Consider the following 21,645-nt stretch of genomic DNA (forward strand, 5'->3'; position numbering starts at 1 on the left):
TCCCACTCACCTTAAACCAATGATCTCAACACCACAAATATAATTGTTTCATCTTGATTTCTGTGTGGCATTCGGGTATAATGTCTTAAAGGTTAAGCTTCTCTTAATCTTAACGCACATATTTTACTATTACTGACTTTCTTAAAGTATTTAGCAATCATTCTGTTATTTAAAATACATATCAGAAATAAAATGAAACTATTCATTCCTCATACTGTTGATGGTGTAGTTATTTTCTTTTGTTACGCTGTGAAAAAAATGTATATAATTACTGGGTGTTAGCATCCCTTAAGTTAATTGTTGAGTAACATTGTTAGTGTCAGTGGTTTGTCTACTTCTAATAATGTCAGAAAGTAACAGTATCCAATTTGCAGTTTTACTCAAAATGAAAATAATCACACAAAGTAATAGTTCATGAATACAATCTGTAATGATAGCATGTAAAAAAAGTGTATAGCAATATATTTGGTGTTAACATTCAGAGCACAATTCTGAAAAATCGTATCTCAATAAGACTTTTTACAAACTCTACTTCACTATAAGCTTGAATTGTTACATGCCTCTAACATAAACACTTTAGTAATTTACTATTAACTGTTACAACTGTTCAAAAAATTACTTTTTCAAAAATATAAAGAACATCATAAAATATTTTGATAATTTCAAAGGTACTGAAATCCCAATTGATTACAAAAGTTTGATTATGTAAGATAAACCCAAACATGTAAAAGTAAAAGCTGTAGCAACACAAATAAACAGACCAACTAAATTAGTAGGCTTGCTTTCAAATTGGTGTCCAAAGTGGGATAAGAAGTGAAAATGCAGGAACTAATATCTCAAGCTAGAATTATACCTCTACATAACGGGCAGTGAGGATTATCTCTCAGCAAATCCCAGAATCACATGTACTCTATATTCTATTTTGTTTCCTTTTGGATGGGGGAAAACACAAAATATAATGCTCTTTAGGTTCTTTATACATCAAGTTTGAAACTGATTGTGTGCTTTAATTTTTCTTCTTGGCAAAAATGTACCAACTGATGAAGTAGTTCCACCAATGTGCTAGCCTGTAAAGTGCACAATTTGTTATAGAGCAATTTTTTTGTGGATGCTCAAATGAAAAGTACACTTCGTCCCACCTTTGCTAGTAGGCGAGAATAAATAGGTTGTATTGTCATTAATTCCAGTTTAAAAAAAAAATGATTTGTCTTAATGTTATATATAAGGAATTTGGCCCACCCCACATTGCACAAATATAATTTAGTGACAGGATACTGTATTTAAAAAATCCAAAAAAATGCTTCCTTGTTTTGAGAGCACTTTTTTGTTTTTTTCCTATTCCTAATAATTATTTTTCAAATGTATTTACTTTTGGTATTAAACATTTAAATATTATATTCTTAAATTTTCACAACATATTAAGAAAGGTAGGTGTTTCCTGTTAATAATCCAGAAATTTACAATTGCAGAATAATATTTACCCTTTATTCAAGCATCCCTCAGAAAACCACAATGGAAATTTCATTTGTTATTTAAAATATGTGCAAAATGTTGATATCAATACAAAATAGTAAATAAACAGCATTAACTTTTGACACCAATGGAAAAATTAAAAAGCTACTACAGTGCTAGCAAAAAAAGTTTTGAAACCATGTTTCAATCATCAAAAGACATGTTGGTTATGAGAATTTAAGGCAATTTTTTACCAAGCACACAACCTTTTTAAAAAAAAGTGTATTTCTCTTCAAAAACTAACGGTGAATGTTAGAGCATATGTTGAAAGAACTAAACAAATACTTAAAAAATTATTTCACATTTTAAAACACAAAAATCAGAAGTACAAGACCACATGTAGAAACAAAATTGCGCAGTTTTCTGGCACATTCAGGTACAGATTTGCACGCAGTTCGTATAAATGTAGTGCAGCATGCCTCAGCTAATCAAACTATTAGTAGTTTCCGGCTCCACAAGAGGCTACGGGTCAGACTGCAAAGCTTACATTGTCAATATTTTTGCTATTTTCCAACCACATCTTTGCAGCTCTTCGATCTCCATTTTTTTGTATTTTCCACTCAGTTTTCTCCTTTGCCTTGTTCCTTCCGCAAAGTTTTGAAGTAATTGCACAATTAGAAATGGATAGTAAGTGTGAATGGTGAGCAGGTGGAAAAGATCACCCAGTGATTATGCATTACAATTGGAAGCGCTAGGTTGTTTTTCGTAGAAAGCAGTCATTGTTGAAGAGTTATACTTGCTACTGGACAGATTGTGTGCCCTGGTGTTTGAAAATCACAGATGTGCTAGAGCAGGCATCTCCATATGAATTAGTCAGCAACAAATGGAAGTGTTGACTAACAGAACACAACAATTTCAATATTTAAAACTGTGTTTACATGAAGGATATGGTTATAAAAAGGATTTAATTATAAAAAAGAATCTACATGTAAACGTTAAAAAAAGAACTGCATATTCTCAGTTATTTACAACAGTTAAATACTTAAATTCCGATTAGGTTGTAAATTTTGGCATTCCCCGTGATCATATCTTTATTAAAAAAAAGGTTTCAATTCCAAAGGGGCTAATTCAGGTGAGAGGATAAGGATTGGGCTGTACCACAACTCCCAACCACAAAGCTCAGTTCTTTTGTTTTCATGCAGCCTCTCTGTGTGATTTACCACATGTTCTTGGCACCATGCAAATGAAAACCCAGTAAAAAATGTTGTAGAATGCTGACAACATCCATAAGTCTTTGTAGTGCATCCCGATAAAATCCCGATAAAAATTCAGCTGGCACATTAAGTGGAATCCGTTCAGGTCAGCAATATTAAGTGGGATGGAATTACTCTGTTAAAGCTGTGTCTGCAAAGGATAACCTGGGGGAGTATATGGAGGAGGAGCAGGGGAAGGCTTAATTCCTCTTGCTTTCATGTATGAAAGAAACTGTTCTGGAATTTCAGCTAAAACATCCTTTGCAAGTCGAGCCATACTCAGTACGTGGTTTCCAGTCCTGTCAACATAGTCCCGAAAAGGCACAAACTAAAAACAAATTTTAAATTGTGATCAATTATCATGCAAAGGCACAGAGAAAGAAACATACAAATATAATTTAAAATAGTAAAGGCTAAGCAAGTTGGTTAATGTTAGGCTTATAACCATATATTTTTATGATTATTTTTTCCAAAGCCAATAATTCACATCAATAGAACATATTCTAGTCAGAAAAATAAACCAATGATTTCATTATCTCAATTATTGAAATATCACATTGTTTATAAAGGCAAACATGCTGTCAGATCTATTATTTGAATATTTAGATCAAGAAGCATGATGTCCGGCAGTCAACTCTTGGCAGTTATTTATAATTCCATATTCTTTGAGTAAACTGCCAATGCAGATAAAATCTATATCTATTGAAATGATATCACCATGACAAACTCTTCTCAAAGAAGCTTCAAGTGACTTCGTACGACTTCAATTTTTTTTTAAATGCCATAGAATTAGGGAATATGGAAACTGATTTGCAGGACAGCATTCTAAGGTGTAAAAGTACAACTGGAGGTGGGGGTAGAAAGACGTAGAGATAGAACTGGAAAGGGTCGAAAACACATTCCCAGAGTGGAAAACAACCTCTTAAACCTTTACAGGTGTACAGTAGAGAGCGTATTGAATGGTTGCATCGCGTCTAGTTTGGCAACTTGAATGCCCAGGAATGAAGGTTATTCTATTCCATGACCTAGCATTTTATGTTACTTGAACATCTCCCATCTGTCCACCTATTGAGATTCAAGAGAGTATACGTCAACATGGCAAATCTGCAGTCTTTTAAAGAGGTAGACACATTGATGGACTTTCTTTAAGATTACATCAATGTGCTGGGCCCAGGACAGATCATCAGAGATATGCACACCTAGGATCTTGACGTTGTTGACTCCACCGCCAACCTGTCGATGAAGACAAGCTTGTGGATCCTCGGTTTCCCTCTTCTAAAGTCAATAATCAGCTCTTTGGCTTGCTGATGTTTTTAAGGCACCATTAAAAGGTTTGTAGGGGATGCTGGTGTTGAACCCGGAGTTGTAGTTATTGATCAAGTGGTCCAGTGCAAAAGGGAGTGCCATCCCCTCCATTCATTGCAAATCCATGTGTCTATCTAAAAGTCTCTTAAACACGGCTATCATGGCTGCTTTCAACACCACCTCTGACAGCACATTCCATCACCCACCAATAACTGTAAAGAACCTGACCTGCACATCCCCTCTGCATTTTGACCATTAAGCTATGCCCTCTTGTCTTTGACGTTTCCACTCTGAGAAAAAGCTTGTAACAATCTACCCTGAATATGCCTCTCATGATTTTATATACTTGTATCAGGTCTACCCTCAACCTCCGACACACCAGCGAAAACAATCCACGTTTGTCCATCTCTTCTTAAAGTTAGTACCCTCTAATCCAGACAGCATTCTGGTAAACCCCTTCTCCATCCTTTCCAAAGCTTTCAAATTCTTGTACTGTGGCAACCAGGAATGCACATAGTACTCCAAAAATGGCCTAACCAAAATGTTATAAAGCAGCAACATGACTCTTATACTCAATTCATTGGACATGTGAAAGCAAGCATATCATGCATCATCTTTACACTTTATCTACTTGTGTTGACACTTTCAGGACTTGGAACCCAAGATTCCTCTAGACATTAATGCTATTGAGAATCTTGCAATGAACTGTACACATTTCACCTCCCAAAGTGACCCGAGACTTGCTTGGATTAAATTCCATCTGTCATTTCTCTGCCTCTATCTGTCACTGATCTATTTCCCTGCTGTATCCATAGACAGCCTTCCTCGCTGTCACATCAACCATATATTTTGTTGTTGGCTCCTTACTTACTGACAAACCCATCTACATTTATATCCAAGTCATTTATACTATATATATATATATATATATATATATATATATATATCATCAACTACAGAGGTCCCAGCAGTTTTTTGCTGTCACAGACCTGAGGCAAGAATAACACCTTTCCACCACTAGTCATTGACTTTATGAGAAAGGCAATTCTGAGTCCAACCGAGTTGTGGTTTCTATGGGTTATAAATAATAACACTTTACTTCCAACATAAAGCTGTTCGGTGGAAATACAGGATATTACCACTTATATTGTACTTGATGCTATGCTTACAGAATTTTAATGTGTAACCTTTGCAGTAGTCCTTCTCTAATCTTTTACAAACAAGACCTGTTTGCTCTGATGCTCTACTTTCGCTGCTTAAGAAAATTCAAAAGATAGTTTGAATGAATATTCAAAATTTGGTGATATTTCTGAGGCAAACTTTAATATCTGCATAGATCAAAAGCTACTGAAACAACATTTTACCAACACCATGACTGTAACCAGATATATCAGTAAGAATATTTCCAATAAAAATGCTGAGTCTAGCCTACAATGTAAAAGCGGTAATACTTTTCAACACATGAACTATATTTTACTGGCTGCTTTCAAATATTTGCAAAAAGTGGTGAGCACTGCCACCACTTCCCCACCATCGAAGGGATCTACGGCAGCCAGCATCAGAGACCCACACCACCCTGGTCACGCTCCCATTTCAATCCAGCCATAGGGAAGATGGTACAGTAGCAAGAAAACTAACGTGCAGGTTCAGGAGCAACTTCTTCCCTATGACCATCTACAATCTACAAATAAGCTTAAAACTATTTGGACTTGGGGATGTTATTCTTGACTGCATTACTATTATCTATTTATTTGTCTTTTCTTAATATATATTGAACTTTTTGTTGTTTATTATGCGTTTTACAGAGTAGTACGTTTACATATCTGTTGTGCTGCTGCAAGTAAGAATTTCATTGTGCCATTTCAGGACATATGACAACAAAACACTCGACTTCCAATCTTTAGTACATCTGTCCTTATCTCGTGTATCTTATTTAGTCAGGATTTCTGTGCTACGGCTGAAACGCCAATCGTCAAATTAGCATACTTTGGCAGAGAAATTTGTCCACTGAATAGCTTCACCTCTCTCCTGAAGGAAGAAAATGCACAGCACACCTGCAGATTTTGTAAATTAGCAAAAGGAAATCAACTTTATTTTCTACCATTTGAAAATTATAATTTCCTTCATCTATGGTTTTACATCTTTGTGAAATTTTAATTAAGGCATATCTATATTTAGACTAAAGTAACACAATATTCTGCTGCCTGTAGAACAGTTTCACTTCAAAATGAGAAGACACATATTTTAGAAATAGTGAAATGAACCCAATGGAAAAATATATATATAAATGTCTTGTGCACTCTTAAACTGGTTCATGGGTTTTTTTAAAATAAATTGGCTAATTATCTGTTTGAAAGATGATAGAAATCTACATGGTTGACTAAATTAAACATGGTTGGTCAATTAAAAAAAAAAAATCAACAGTTCCAACTAAATGCCCTAGAGAACTGTAAAGCTTGTCAAGACAGAGTTTCTGCTCAGGGAAACTGAGTAGCTAGGGACTAAATTGAAAAGCAGAACCAAAAAGGTAATAATCTCTGAATTGCTAGCTGAGCCACGAGCAAATTGGCATAGGGTTGAGAAGATTAAAGAGTTGAAAGTCTGGCTCAAACACTGGTGGGGGAGAAGTGGGTTTGAATTTGTGGGGCATTGGCATCAATATTGGGGAAGAAGGGAGCTGTTCCTATAGATGGACTCCAGTTGAACCTGGTTGGGACCAGGGTCCTGGCAAATCACATACCCAGCGCTTTAAATGAAATAATGGGAGGGAGGGGTCAATTAATTGGAAATGGCTGGATAAAGGTAAAGGGATTGGGAGTGCAGGAGTAGTTTCCAGATGTAATAGGACAGAAAATTTAAGAAGGTATAGAGATTAAGGTCAAGCTAAATTGGGACCAATGTGGTGAATACTGAACAAAATGTGTTTTATTTAAATGCACGCAATATACGGAACAAAGTGGTTGAACTTATAGATCAGTTAGAAATTAGTAGGTGCAATGTGGGCTTCACGGAGACATGGCTAAAAGAGGATCGGAGCAGGGTGCTGAATATCCAAGGTCTCTCAAAAAGACAGACAGGTGGGCAGAGGGGGTGGGGTAGCTCTGCTGTTAAGGAAATAAATTCAATCATGAACAAGGGGTGACATAGGATTTAAATAAAAATGTAGAATCCTTGTGGGTAGTGCTAAGAAACTGCAAGAGTAAAAAGACCCGGATGGAAGTTATATACAGGCCTCCAAACAGTAGCCAAGATGTAAGGAACAAATATGTAAGAAAGGCAATGTTACAGTGATCATTGGGGATTCAATATGCAGGCAGACTGGGAAAATCAGGTCGGCACTGGATCCCAGGAAAATGAATTTGTAGAGTGCCTAGGAGATAGCTTCTTAGGGCAGCTTGTAGTCGAGCTTACAAGGGAAAAGGCAATTCTGGATTTGGTATTGTGTAATAAAGTGGATTTCATTAGGCATCTTAATGTAAAGGAACCCCTCAGAGGTAGTGACTATAATATAAAACTCAACCTGCAGTTTGAGAGGGAAAAGATGAAATTGGATGTGTTGGTAATACCGTTGAGGAAATGTGACTACAGAGGCATGAGGGAGGAGATGGCTGGTGGATTGGGAAGGGACTTCAGCAGGAATGATGGTGGAGCAGCAATGGCAGGATTTTCCAGAAATAATTCACAGGATCTTTTCATCCCAAATAGAGGAAGAAATATACTAAGAGGAGAATGAGGTGGCCGTGGCTGTCAAGGGAAGTCGAAGACAGCACAACACTAAAGGAGAGGGCCTATAATATTGCAAGGAGTATTGGGAAGCTTTTAAAAACCACCAGAAGGTAACCAAAAAGGCAAAAAAGTTAAATATGAAGGTAAGTTATCAAATAATATAAAAGAGGATAGCAAGAGTTTCTTCAGATATATAAAAAGTAAGGGAGAGGCAAGAGTGGACATTGGACCGCTGGAAAATGATACTGGAGAAGTGATAATGGGGAATATGGAAATAGCAGAGGAATTTAATACGTTTTTTTATGTCAGTCTTCACTCTGGAGGACACCAGCAACGTGCATGAAATTTAAGAGTGAGCAGAAGTTAGTGGAGTAGCTATTATTAAGGAGAAGGTGCTTGGAAAGCTGAAAGATCTGAAAGTGGATAAGTCACCTGGACCAAATGGACTTTACGCCAGGGTTCTGAAAGAGATGACTTTAGAGACTGGAGGCATTAGTGGTGATCTTTCAAGAATCACGAGTCAGGAATGGTTCCAGAGGATGGGAAAATTGCAAATGGCACTCTGTTGTTCAAGACAGGAGTGAAGCAAAAGAGGGGAAATTATAGACCGGTTAGCCCGACTTCAGTGTTTGGTAAGATTTAGAGTCCATTATTAAGAATGAGGTTTCCGAGTACTTAGAAGCACATGATAAAAAAGGCTGATGACAGCATGGTTATGTGAAGGGAAAATCTTGCCTGACAAATCTATTGGATTTCTTTGAGGAAGTTAATAACAGAATAGGCAAAGGAAATTCATTAGATATTGTTTATCTGTATTTTCAGAAGGCCTTCGATTAGGTGTCACCTATGAGACTGCTAAAGAGGATGAGAGCACATGGTAGGAGGGGGAAGATACTAGCATGGATAGAAGGCTGGATGATTGGCAAAGGCAAAGAGTGTGAATAAAGGGGGCTTTTTCTGGTTGGCTGCCAGTGACTAGTGGTGTTCCAAAAGGGTCGATGCTGGGGCCACAATTCTTCACGTTACATATCAATGATTTGGATGATGGAATTGATGGCTTTGTGGCCAAGTTTGATGCTGATATGAAGATAGGTGAAGGGGCAGGTAGTGTGGTGGAAGCAGGGACTCTGCAGGAGGACTCAGACAGGTTGGGAGGATGGACAAAGAAGAGGCAGATGGAATACAATGCAGCATGCAGTCATGGATTTTGGTAGTAGGAATAAAGGCATAGACTATTTTCTAAATAGGGAGAGGAATCAGAAATTGGAGGTGCAAAGAGACTTGGGAGTGCTGGTGCAGGATTTCCAAAAGATTAATTTGTAAGTTGAATTGCTAGCAAGAAAGGCAAATGCAATGTCAGTATTTATTTTGAGAGAATAGAATATAAAAACAGGGATATAATGCTGAGGCTTTATAAGGCACTAGTCAGACTGCATTTGTGAGCAGTTTTGGGCCACATATCTGAGGAAGGCACTGGACAGGGTCCAGAGGAGGTTTACGAGGATAATTGGGGTAACACACGGTGAACGTTTCATGGCATTAGGCTTGTACTAGCTGGAATTTAGAAAATTATGGAGGGGGTGGAGATCTTTAGAAAGGAGATGAGGAGGAATTTCTTTAGTCAGAGGGTAATGAATCTGTGAAAATTCATTGCCACTGCTGGCTGTGAAGGCCAGGGCATTGGGTATTTTTAAGGCAGAAATTGACAGATACTTGATTAGCACGGGCATCAAGGGTTATGGGAGAAAGCAGAAGAATGGGGTTGAGAGATATAGACAGATCAGCCATAATTGAATGGCGGAGTAGACTCGATGGGCTGAATGGCCTATTTCTGCTCTAATGACATGAATATATAAAAGTGTTCACAACATTTTAATAAAGTTTTAATTAAGATGGCATATTTTTTCTTTACATTGGAAAATTCTATTCATTTCAACAAGTAATAAAATCTCCTGTAATATTTTTCAAATGAATTTAGATGCAGTTTTTACATCCTTTTGTATCAGTTTGTGATTCAAGACTACATCCTTCCACATCTTACCTGAACAATATCTCTCTCGGCATATCTTCCTCTTGATGATATCCGGATCTCATCTCCATCTAATTCTTCCATTGCTGCAAACAAAGAAGAATCAATGAATATGTAAAAACATATTGTTGCATCATTCTGATAGAGCAAAGAACAGCAAATATGGAACTGGTTAAACATAATGGCTGTATCTGTTTTCCATGGTGATACATAACAGATTCATTTTCTGGCTTTTCCATTATTGGGGAGGGACAGTTGCTTGAAATGGTGGCTTTAGGTAATAATAGAGAATATGTCGATTATTAGAAGTAAACACAAAATGTTCCTTTTGGTCTAGACTTTAACATCGAAAATCCTGGGCCAGATGTGTAAGGCCTGGATATGGGCAAGTTAAAATTTATTATACAAAACGTTTAATAAAAAGAATAGTTTGATTTCCACCCGAGTGAATAAACATGAAGAAAGAAGTTACAAATCAATCAAGTTAGTTCTTTGAAAATTAATTTACGTAAATTAACCATAAAAGTTGTACATACATATTTGGTTATATCGGACAAGGCAATTTCATCACAGGAAGAAAGCCTAATTTTTTTTTAAATATCTGTTCAAACAAAATCCTAATCCTATTTTCTCCTTAGTTCGGTAACTTCTGGAGAGTAATTTCTATGCTTGTCAGCAACTAACATAATTAAATGACATAAAAGTTATTGGATGTGTTATTTTACAGCAATTTTAATAACTATATTTATATTTCTGAACTAGAACAGTACTTCTCTGCACAATTCTACTGAAAATGTTGCCTTCTACTTCATTCAATTTAAATCCCTCTCATATCGAATAACATTAATGCCATTCTCATCTTTGACATACAAACTTGATATTTCTTACCATTAAATTCTGCAGGCCCAACGCCAACAATAATTATCGACATCGGCAAACAAGCTGCCTAGAATGATGAAGTAAATCAATAATTTGAAACAAAAGAAAGAGTTGATATATATATATTTATTACGGGTGATGCCTGTAGTTGTATCTTAGAAATATGTCAACAACACGACCTTGCATTTAAATAGATCCTTTTACAGGACGATCATTCACAGCACCTTTGCCGTTGGTTGAATGATAATGTTAATCATAATTCAATATTTATTACACTTTCAAGCACTGTTTCAAATATGATAGTTTAATTGCAGAATTGAAATAATTAAAATAAACCGATTCCATTCGGACCAGTGACCACCCTGTGCTCTAGCACTCTCCTACACACTAGGGCCAATTTACTATTTTTACTGAAGCCAATTAACCTACAAAGCTTTATGTGAAAGTTTGTTTCTTTAAAAGCAGATAGCAACAAACGTTGAAGGTAGACCATGGCAATCTTTAATTGATTCGTCAGACGGAAGTGGCAAGATTACAATGAGCAAATACAGTGCTCAGTGCTTCTCGTGCTCCCACTCAAAAAACAAAGGCGAGTTAGCACAATTATACATTTTTTTTATCAGTAAAACACTCCGACCAAGTCTGAATATGGCATGACTGAAAGATTCTGTAGCCTTTCACAATATAGTAAAGCTGGGTCCAAATCAGCTCATCCAATAACAAGTTATTACTTATCTCTAGGGCGTCAGCTATTTTTTTTCAATCTTGGCTTCTTTATGGCCTTGAAGAAGCACATGTTATTACTGCAGGATTCCATCTTAATTTCTTTATTAAAAAGACAACTTGTCCTCCATATTGTGTTCCACATAATTTACAATGTCATTCAGACTTGGCACCGAGCAATTCTTTTGTTTTGCTAGACCATGCGTTTGTAGAAGAACGACTCCATTTTAGATTTGACTATTAGCTCTTTCATTCCCTCATTTTTATCAAAAGTGATAACATTCACAGTCCTCGGTAGGTACACACACTGGTCGCAAGTATTAGAGAAATGATTAGCTGAATGATAGAGCCATAATGTATCACAGTACCCCAAAGTCCATCAAACCAATGGTATGGCAACCAGTTCTCATTCTCTTCATTGACAACCATCCCGATGAAGCTTGTTTAGGGTCAATGGATCAGGTGCCACCTGTAGGCGGTGTAATCCTTTCAGCCGAAAGGGGTTGTGCCATAAAGTTTGCACCTGTGCGAGGGTGTTGCTAGTCTCTCCATAGATCGTTGCACAGGTGAGGTGCTCTCCACTCCATCGTCCCCTTTGAAACATCCTCAGATCAGTCTCACTGATGGCGCTGTTCTCGGGGCACACGTCATAGATATCTGGGATGTTGTTGTCAAAGTCGTCCTTGCAGTTGTCTCCTCTGCTGTTACCATCGGCATCGATCTGGTCAGGGTTGGGAACAAAACGGCAATTGTCCTTCTCATCAGAAACACCATCATTGCCATCCTCATCAATGTGCTGATTGTCATCACACTGATTCCCCACCAGCTTTGAGATTATCTTCCTGGAATCTCTTTCAAGAGGTCCATCTGTTTCAAAATGTTCAGCTTCTCTCTTTCTAGACCCTTGATCATACGATAGAGCTCAAAATGCTTCAAGATTGTTGATCAAAAGACCCGCTGGGGGGCGACATGTTGGAGCAGTCGCACTTTTCCACACTCCCGACCTGTTCACCTCCAACTTTTATTATAGCTCAGCCTAAGTTTTATAACTACCCATAGATATTTAAACACCATTGACAGCACCTCTCCACGCCATAAAGATGCCAGGCAGAGGAAAGAAAGAGGAGCAAAAAACGGAAGACCCGACGACCAGCTAGCAGCCATGTTAACAGAGCACAAGGTATCGCTACTGGCAGAATTCAACGCAGCGTTCAATCGCTATTGGCAGAATTCAACGCAACGAAGCTGGACAATATCCAGACCACAATTTTAGATAACCAACACCGTCTTTCGTCATTAGAGTATTTTGCTGATACCACCAGCCAAGACATACGAGCTATAGCGACAATGCTAACTACGGTGACCGAAGAGAACGCCAAGCTAAAGACTAAGCTTATCGGCCTGGAAGGCAGTAGTCGCCGAAATAACATAAGGATAGTCGGTCTCCCCGAGAACATCGAAGGCCCCCAAACAACAGCTTTTTTCTCTCAACTCCTGCTCGAGACTCTTGGCGAACACACACTGGAATCAGCCCCGGAGCTAGACCGAGCCCACCATACGCTAACAGCCAAGCCAAGCCCTGGCGAGAAGCCCAGAGCAGTTGTGATCTGCTTCCATAGATACCAGACCCGCGAGTTGGTGGTGCGTGAGGCTCGGAGGCAGAGGGGTAAGCTGAAGTACAAGGATATCCCGATCCACATTTTCGAAGACTACTGTCCCGAGATAGTTGAACAACGCTCCGCGTACCGAGACGTTATGAAGGAGCTGTACAACCTGGGTCTCAAACCCTCCCTCCATTATCCAGCCAAGCTGTTCATCATGGCCGGGGAAGGAAAGAGGCGACGACTAACATCTCCCGAGGACGCTCAGGATTTCATCTCATCTTACCGTCGACGCAGACCGGGACCCACAGACGACTGACTTCACTCGGTACGTCTATATCCGAGTGGCACAGGGGTCCGGTTAATCTACGGTTACACTATGAACTAACTTTAGCTTGACTGCTCTTAGCAACTAGCCATTGCTAGCGCTCGGCCTTGCTGATTATACTAGACCCCTGTCTTGAAATGTACGAGGCTGGTAAGAATTCACCACGATTCGTGACTATCTTAAACCAACTTTTCCGTATAATGTTTATGTGTAATCATACTTGAAAGGTTCTTCACCTGCACATGCTATAAAATTGGGCTTAAGGGACCCACTTTGTGGTTCGTGATCTGGTCTCTGCCTTCTTGTTTTTAGCAGCTGTCTGCTAATGCTGCCAGCATTCGGCTAATTTGTTTACACCAGTCTTCCTAACGGACTGTCTGGGGCTGATAGCTCATTACAGCCAAGGCTGTGTTATACCAATCTGCTCCTACAGCGTTTTTGTTTAACAATACTTAATTGATGTTCTTTTGCCCTGCGCTTTAATCCAAGAGCCCAGTTTGCAACTCGCTAACTTCTCTAACGCTAACTCTTTCTTTATACCTTGTCGACTTTAAGATATACTATGTAATACCAAAGGAAGCTATTCTTGCTCCACTTATATGTTGGCTTGCTTATTCAGTATCACCATTTTGTTAATTTGCTTTGTCTTATTATTACTATCATCATTACTATCATTGCCATTAGTGTTAGCAACGACATTGGCAGTGCAACTACTATGGCTATTATTTCAACTTTGTATTTATTTATTTATGTTTATTTTACTTTATTTCTACTTTCTATTTTTCAAATTATTATTATCATTGTTATTATTATTATTACTATACTTATTTCATTTTATGTTACTTTACTGACTTTGTGCGATTTTGTTGCTTTGGGAGGTGGAAATATTGGGAGTTAAGATCGGATATCTCCATGCGGATGCGAGGACAACGCACCTTGGTGCAATGGGCACTCAAGGTTCAGTTGGGACATGGGTCCAGGGACTCAGGTTTGAAAGATGGTTAAGTGATATGTGTCCCACTTGTTTGTTGTGTGTGTACGTGTGTATGTATCTTTTTTTTTTTTTCAATCACTCCTTCCCCCCCCCCTCCCCCACACACACACACATCCCCACTCTCAGCAGCTGGCTTCGATGCGCTCTTCCATCTCGACTTGCAGTACTACAGCGCTCTGCCCACTCGCTTGGATATAGCTAAGTATGGCCAACACAAACGACACTTAGATTTGTCTCGTGGAACGTGAGGGGGGTGGGAAGTCCTACCAAGACTGACAGGATCTTGGCCCACTTGCAACAGCTCAAAGGCGATATATTTTTTATTCAAGAGACCCACCTTCGCAACAGAGAGGTAACACGGCTTAAGAGAGGCTGGATTAGCCACTTATTTCACTCGAAATTTAATGATAGGGCTAGGGGTACTGCTATCCTGATTCGTAAGAACCTTTTGTTCGAACCACAGAAAACTGTGGAGGACCCTGCTGGCCGCTTGGCAAACTGCAAGACACCCCTGTCATATTGGCCAGCATTTACCGTCCCAACTGGGATGACAGCTCATTTGTAACCAAATTTTTTACATCTCTCCCAAATATTGAAAATCACCACGTCATTGTGGGTGAAGATTTTAATCTGGTCCAAGACCCTATACTGGACAGATCTTCGAACAAAGCCTCTACTTTAACTAAATCAGGTATGACTTTGCATGCTTTTGCCAAACAACTTGGGCTCACAGACCCATGGAGATTTACATTCCCCACAAATTATTTTCATTTTTTTCCCACGTTCACTGTACATATACCCGTATAGACTTCTTGCTCTTACATAACAGACTGCTCTCTAAAATCAAATCCAACGAGTGTCATAGCATCGTAATATCAGGTCACGCTGCAACCTCCCTCGATCTCCACTTTCGTAAACGAACTAACCCCTTTAAACAGTGGAGGTTCAACTCCTCATTATTAGCAGAGGCTCACTACATGCAATTCTTGCACTCCCAAATCACCTTATATTTTGAGCTGAATGACTCGCCAGACATAGAAAGAGGTATACTCTGGGAAGCTTCAAAAGCCTATAGTAGGGGCCAACTTAATATACAACAAATTTTTTACATCGTCGCCTACCGCCCACCTTGTCGTGGGCTACTATCTCCCTAATTCTTAAAAAGGAGAAAGATCCCCTGCTTTGTAGTAGCTATAGACCAATTTCACTCCTGAATGTGGACCTCAAAATCCTCTCTAAAGCCCTTGCGCTCCGTCTTCAACGAGTGATGCCCTCTATTATCTCGTTAGATCAAACAGGGTTCATACCAGGCCGACAGTCTTCCCACAATACTAGGCGTCTCCTTAACATCATCCATTCACCGAGTAGTGAGACCCCGGAGATAGTGGTCTCCCTCGACGCCGAAAAAGCTTTCAACAGGGTCGAGTGGAGGTACCTATATGAGGCGATGGACAGGTTTGGCCTCGGTAACAGTTTTATTCTTTGGGTCAGTCTATTATACTCGTCCCCGGTGGCCTCAGTACAAACAAACGGCACACTGTCGCCCCACTTCCCCCTTCAGAGAGGTACCAGACAGGGTTGCCCGTTATCACCACTCCTGTTTGCTGTCGCGATAGAACCCTTGGCGGTCTGGTTACGCTCAGAGAAGGGCTTTAAAGGTATTACACGGTTCGACACAACTCATAAAGTCTCATTGTATGCGGATGACCTGCTCCTGTACATCTCGAACCCAGTCAGCTCTCTCCCTGTGATTACGAATATTTTAGAACGGTTTGGTGCGTATTCTGGTTATAAACTTAACTACCAAAAGAGTGAGCTATTACCGATTAACTCATTGGCTAAGCAGCTCCCTCGCTCTTTAACCTCATTCAAATGGGCAGAGGACGGGTTTTGCTACCTCGGCGTTTTTATCACAACACCCTTATCTGATATGTTCCGCACAAACTTTCTGCCTCTGGTTGAGAAAGCCCAAAGAGATTTTGACCGCTGGTCAGTTTTACCGCTATTCCTCGTGGGCCGGATAAATCTGGTCAAGATGGTCGTCCTACCCAAATTCCTGTATCTTTTCCAGCACGTCCCTATACTTATCACTAAATCTTTTTTTTGATAAATTAGAAAGGACAATATCTAAATTTTTATGGGGTAGCAAACCGGCTAGAATCCGAAAGGCGATACTGCAGTCTCCTAAGAGTGACGGCGGTTTGGCACTTCCTGACTTTAGGCGATACTATTGGGCAGCTAACTTGCAAAAACTCCTGTATTGGATGAATGATGATTGTGACCACCTACCGACCTGGGTACACATGGAAAAGGCGAGTTCACATCTCCCGTTGCGGTCTGTCCTATGCTCCCAACTCCCCCTTCCTATAACATCTGCGGGTGCAGGCCCAATTGCGTCCCTCTCGCTCAAGATATGGAGTCAACTCAGGAAAAACTTTGGTTTACAAGGCCCTTCCATCTTGACCCCAATGCTTAAAAATCACATCTTTAAACCTTCAAGTACAGACCACGCATTCAAAACCTGGCATAGCAACGGTATCAGTAGTATCAAAAACCTATACAAGGATGACATCTTTTCGTTCTTTGCGGAGCTCTCGTCCAACTACAACCTCCCAAACTCCCACCTTTTTCGTTTTTTCCAGATTAGGGATTTTGTGAAGAAGACATTCCCCCATTTCCCAAATTGCCCACCTGAAACCCTGACCGATACCATCTTAGCTCTTGATCTCAACCGGAAGAAATGCATCTCTGTTTTGTATAACTTGTTAGGGTCGGTTATATTGAAACCTCATACCTCATTAAAAGCTGTGTGGGAGGGCGAGCTGAATACAAAACTAACAGACCAGCAATGGGACTCTGCCTTGGATTTGATCCATTCTTCCTCCATATGTGCCCGTCATGGCCTAATCCAATGCAAAGTCCTTCACAAAGTCCACAACACAAATGCAAGATTATCTAGAATTTACCCCGCTGTTAGGGACACCTGCAACAGATGCTAGCAGCCTTTTGGAGGAGTGCTTTCGACTTGATAAGCAGAGCCTATGGCCAGGCTATTCCTCCAAACCCACTGTCAGCCATTTCCGGTACCCCTCCCAACACCAACCTCTCTGTTGCGGTGAAACGGGTCCTAGCTTTTACAACCTTGTTAACCCGGAGACTGATCTTGCTTAACTGGAGGCACATCTGTCCCCTGACACACGCCCGCTGGATGAAGGAGGTGCTTTACAATTTAAAGCTTGAAAAACTTAGGTTCTCTCTCAAAGGCTCTACCAAGACATTCCTAGATACATGGAACCCTTTCTTGGAACTTGTTAACTCTCTCAACTTGTCCCCAGACTCGGAAGAGGACTGAGTGCTCTCCACCATTGTTCTGCTCTACTGCAACAGCTGCTCTCCTCTTAACCCCCCCCCCCCCCCCCACACACTTATTTATTTAATTACTTACTTACTTACTGTTATTAGTGACCCCCTTTTTTATTCTTTTTTTTTTTTCTTTAGTACTTTTTGTTTCGTTTATCTTAACCATATTTGTGTGGATGTGTACGTATGTGAGTGTTGTTTGTCCCCGTTTGGTTCCGACCTGATTCGTGTGGGTTGAAGGTGGGCAAGGGTAAGGGCTTACATACTGTTGCACAATTATGCCTTGACTGTCACTGTCTGTTATCATTGTATGTATGCAAATTGCTGTGAAATTCAAATAATAAGATTTAAATAAAGATTGTTGATCAAATGTGGTTTGTCTTTCCAAAGTTGTGACCAAAGACTTTGCACTTCCTCCTGATCTGCAAAGATGTTCCTTCTTCTGTAGGGATCAGCTTTACATGGCGCAGCAGGTAGCGATCAATCAGAAACACCTTGTTACATCCTGGGTGGGGCAAGGTCTTTCACGCACCTCTTCCTGCTGCTCTTTTATGCGTTTCATAAGCCCGTCAACTCCTCTGTAAACAGCACAGCAACCCTTATACTGACATCGATACACGGTGGGGAAATCTTCCCTTTCCAAGTTTGACTTTGGTTCCCAGCCACGTTTTTGTCCAGATTGTATCTTCACATCCTTAATATTGCACTTCTTAACTGGCAACTTAATCTTCTTCTTCCAATATGGTTGAAAAGACTCATCTGATGAGCCATTCTTAACTTTTATTTCTCTGTCATCTTCACTTGATAAATACCTTTCAGAAAGATCACTGGACTCCAATCTGTCTACAACATTGTTTCTTATAGAAAAGTTGCTTCATTGCAGTTAACTGTTTTTTTCACATTTAATGGTTGAATTGCATCTTGTACCTGAACTTTTTCCTCAAGAGCACTCTGTATATTCAGGATCTGAGCACAAGAACATATCCTTTTTCAATGGGGATTCCCAGTTGTCCACATCCACTGACTGCGAAGTGGCTCCACTCTATGTACAAGACTGAAAGTCTGCTAACACTGGGACAGGTTGATGCTTCGCAACATTATCACCCTCACCATTTTCACTCACTGTTCCATTCCAAGGTGAAAGGGTTATTGAACCATCCATTGAGTCCTTAATTCTATTGGATGGGCACTGTCCCTCATTCAAAACAATGCTGCGACTTGAATGCATGTCCAGGATGTAACTAGCCCTCTGTTATCAGAGTTCTGAACAGTCCTTCCAATTGCGAGGATTCTGCCTGATTCACCTCTATCCTATTGCAGACATTGGACTTTGTCTCTCTAACTGGTGTGTTATAATACTCAGAACTATATTCTCCACACTAACCTTTCCATTGCTCTACCTATTTGAGGTGAGCCGGGCTTGATTGCATTTATTCATGCTAATCCTTTGTGTCTTGCTGACATTGAAAAAGGGTGCAAGATTCTTTACTCATCATTTAGCCGTTGAATAACTATTAACTGGGTTCCTGCTTAATTAATGTTTCTGTACTTAGCTGACGATTCAATTTCAATAGGTTTGTTTTTATCTGTATTCTGGGTCAAGGGATGAACCATGGACATATGAACATTCAAATTGTGAGCTTTCTCGAACCGCTACTCACATTGGTCACAAGCAAATTCAAGTTCGGCTTCTGCCTTGTGCTTGGTCATATGGTATTTCAAGGATGCTCTCTGCCTGCACTGGGAACCACAAACTTCACACTGCAAAGGTTTTGCTCCAGTATGGCTCATTTGTTGAACTGACAGGTGTTTCTGCTGTTTGAAAGTCTGTCCACATTCATCACTAATGTAGTTGCTTTTCACAAATCAAGTTGTTCTTCCTCCCAAGTTGTCCATCAGCGTGTGAAACCAACATTTTTCTTACTTCTCCATCAATGCCAACAGGTTGTCTGATCCATCCCAACTCAGCTCCTCACTTTGATCCCGGCTGGGAATTACCTCCATCCAGTTCTGTGACTGAGTTGCACTCCAAAATCAAGGCTTTTCAACTCAACAACCTGATTGCTCTCCTTCAGCTGCTGTGTGATGGAAACGAGATGGTCATTTTCAGACTGGGCATTGGTGAGCACATTTCTCATCTGTTTCAGCTTGGTCTGTAGCTCCGGGATAAGCTGCCATCTTTTCATGGTTGTTTCAAGAACCTGTGGTAATGGATCCATCTTTGTCATTGTTATAAACGTAAGGACAGTTGTCAACCTTATTCAGGACGTTTTGGTGCAGGGGTGGTTCCCCAAGTCCAGCCCATCATGGGCCAACCACATGATAAAAAGTAGGGTCAATAGCCCCATTGTCCTTTCTTGGTTCTCCTCCATTTACAGTATCAGATGTCTCCAACAGGAGTAATCTTCACGGCAGTTGGTGTCATAGTAGCACCTGGTGCAGTCTCCTCCAACATCCGATCCCAGTAGTATGGACTGTGTCTGTGTTCAACTGGCAGTGGCTTCTGCATTTTCAACTCCTGTGAATGCAAGACTGACAAGGTTGTGCTTAATTGTTGTGCGTATGTAATTAATTAATTGTTGTGTTGACCACCCGCCACCCCCCACCCCCCGAGCCATTGTTTTGTTCTGCTAGACCATGCTTTTGTAGAAGAAAGACCATTTTAGATTTGACTATTAGATTTGACTATTAGCTCTTTCATTTGGAGCATAGGAGGAAACAGTCGCCCCAGGGGAAAACTTATGCGGTCACGGGGCGAACTTACAAACTCTGCACAGACAGCACCCATAGTCAGGATTGAACCGGGGTCTCTGGCACTGTAAAGCAGCAACTCTACCACTGCCCCCTGGCCTTCGCCTTGTGGTGAAGTGGAGATTACAAAGGAGTATTTACATTTGAGTAGGACCTCTAAACACCAGCCACAGATGACAGGGTCAACCATAATGACTCTAAGATATCTCTGCAGCTCCATATGATTGCAATGGCAATAGGATCTTGAAACAGTTCACACCAAAAAGTACAAAATGTCACAAAATGCACAAAAGGTCCCACCAAACAAATCTGAAATCGGAACTTTCTTTGTTTAAAGATAATTGCAGCAACAAGTGTGGCTTACAAAGAGAATCTAAAATGAAAATGAAACTATTAATTTCTACATTGCTAATGTAGGAATAAAAATGTAACCAAGCACTAGTTTTTACATTGTTAATATTTTTATTTGAGTAAATTTACTATTGCTGCAAACTGTTCCTTTCAAAGTCAATCATACCTAAAATATTACAAAAGGAGACTGTTGTCATATTTTCAATAGGATTTCAATTAACCTGAAAACAGGATGATGATGGAATGCCTAATCATTTAGGAAGCTGTCCTTTAGCTGATAATTGCTTTCTTTTGGTACATCTCTGAAGTGCCATTTGTTTCAATGTTAAAGAGGCTGACTTAAGGCAAGTTGTAAATATTTCAGAGCAATCAGCTGCCCTTGGGAAAGCAAGAAATGTAAAACTCAAGATAGACACAAAGTGTTGTAGAAACTCAGCGTGTCCGGCAGCATCTCTGAAGAAAAAGGATGGGTGACGTTTCGGGTCGGAACACGTCTTCAGTGTGTTTTAAAACTCAGGATTGTTCGCATTTCTGCAGGGAACTTCAACAGGCAAGATGAATCCAACTATCCCGCAATATGGCTCTTTCATACAGTGGAGTTGAACTCCTTTAGTTGCTTGATAGCAATGGATACCTATCCAAAATAACTAACTCAACCCAAATCACAGAATTTCCGATGGGACTCAGGGACCCTCCCCAAGGGTGTTCTTATCCACCTGCATAGATAACCACCCACATAGACATCAGGCATAACATACAGTGCACTCCATAATGTTTGGGACAAAGACCCATCATTTATTTATTTGCCTCTGTACTCCACAATTTGAGATTTGTAATAGAAAAAAATCACATGTGGTTAAAGTGCACATTGTCAGATTTAAATAAAGGCAATT

The 21,645-nt window shown here is 39.9% G+C and overlaps 1 protein-coding gene across 4 annotated transcripts in view; it reads right to left on the bottom strand.

The window, feature by feature from the left end:
* Positions 1-1,197: 1,197 nt before the first annotated feature.
* Positions 1,198-21,645, bottom strand: part of LOC129707718 (copine-8) — a 204,072-nt gene continuing 183,624 nt past the window's right edge. For all 4 annotated transcript variants that reach the window (XM_055652946.1, XM_055652945.1, XM_055652949.1 and 1 more), the window contains 3 exons: positions 10,654-10,711; positions 9,778-9,851; positions 1,198-3,033 (listed from right to left, as the gene is read on the bottom strand). In XM_055652946.1, coding sequence (XP_055508921.1) covers positions 2,845-3,033; positions 9,778-9,851; positions 10,654-10,711 — 321 coding nt within the window. In that variant the 3' untranslated portion in view covers positions 1,198-2,844. The remainder of the gene's footprint in view (positions 3,034-9,777; positions 9,852-10,653; positions 10,712-21,645) is intronic.

This window comes from Leucoraja erinacea, chromosome 22 (assembly GCF_028641065.1).
Source record: "Leucoraja erinacea ecotype New England chromosome 22, Leri_hhj_1, whole genome shotgun sequence".
Taxonomy (NCBI): Eukaryota; Metazoa; Chordata; class Chondrichthyes; order Rajiformes; family Rajidae; genus Leucoraja; species Leucoraja erinaceus.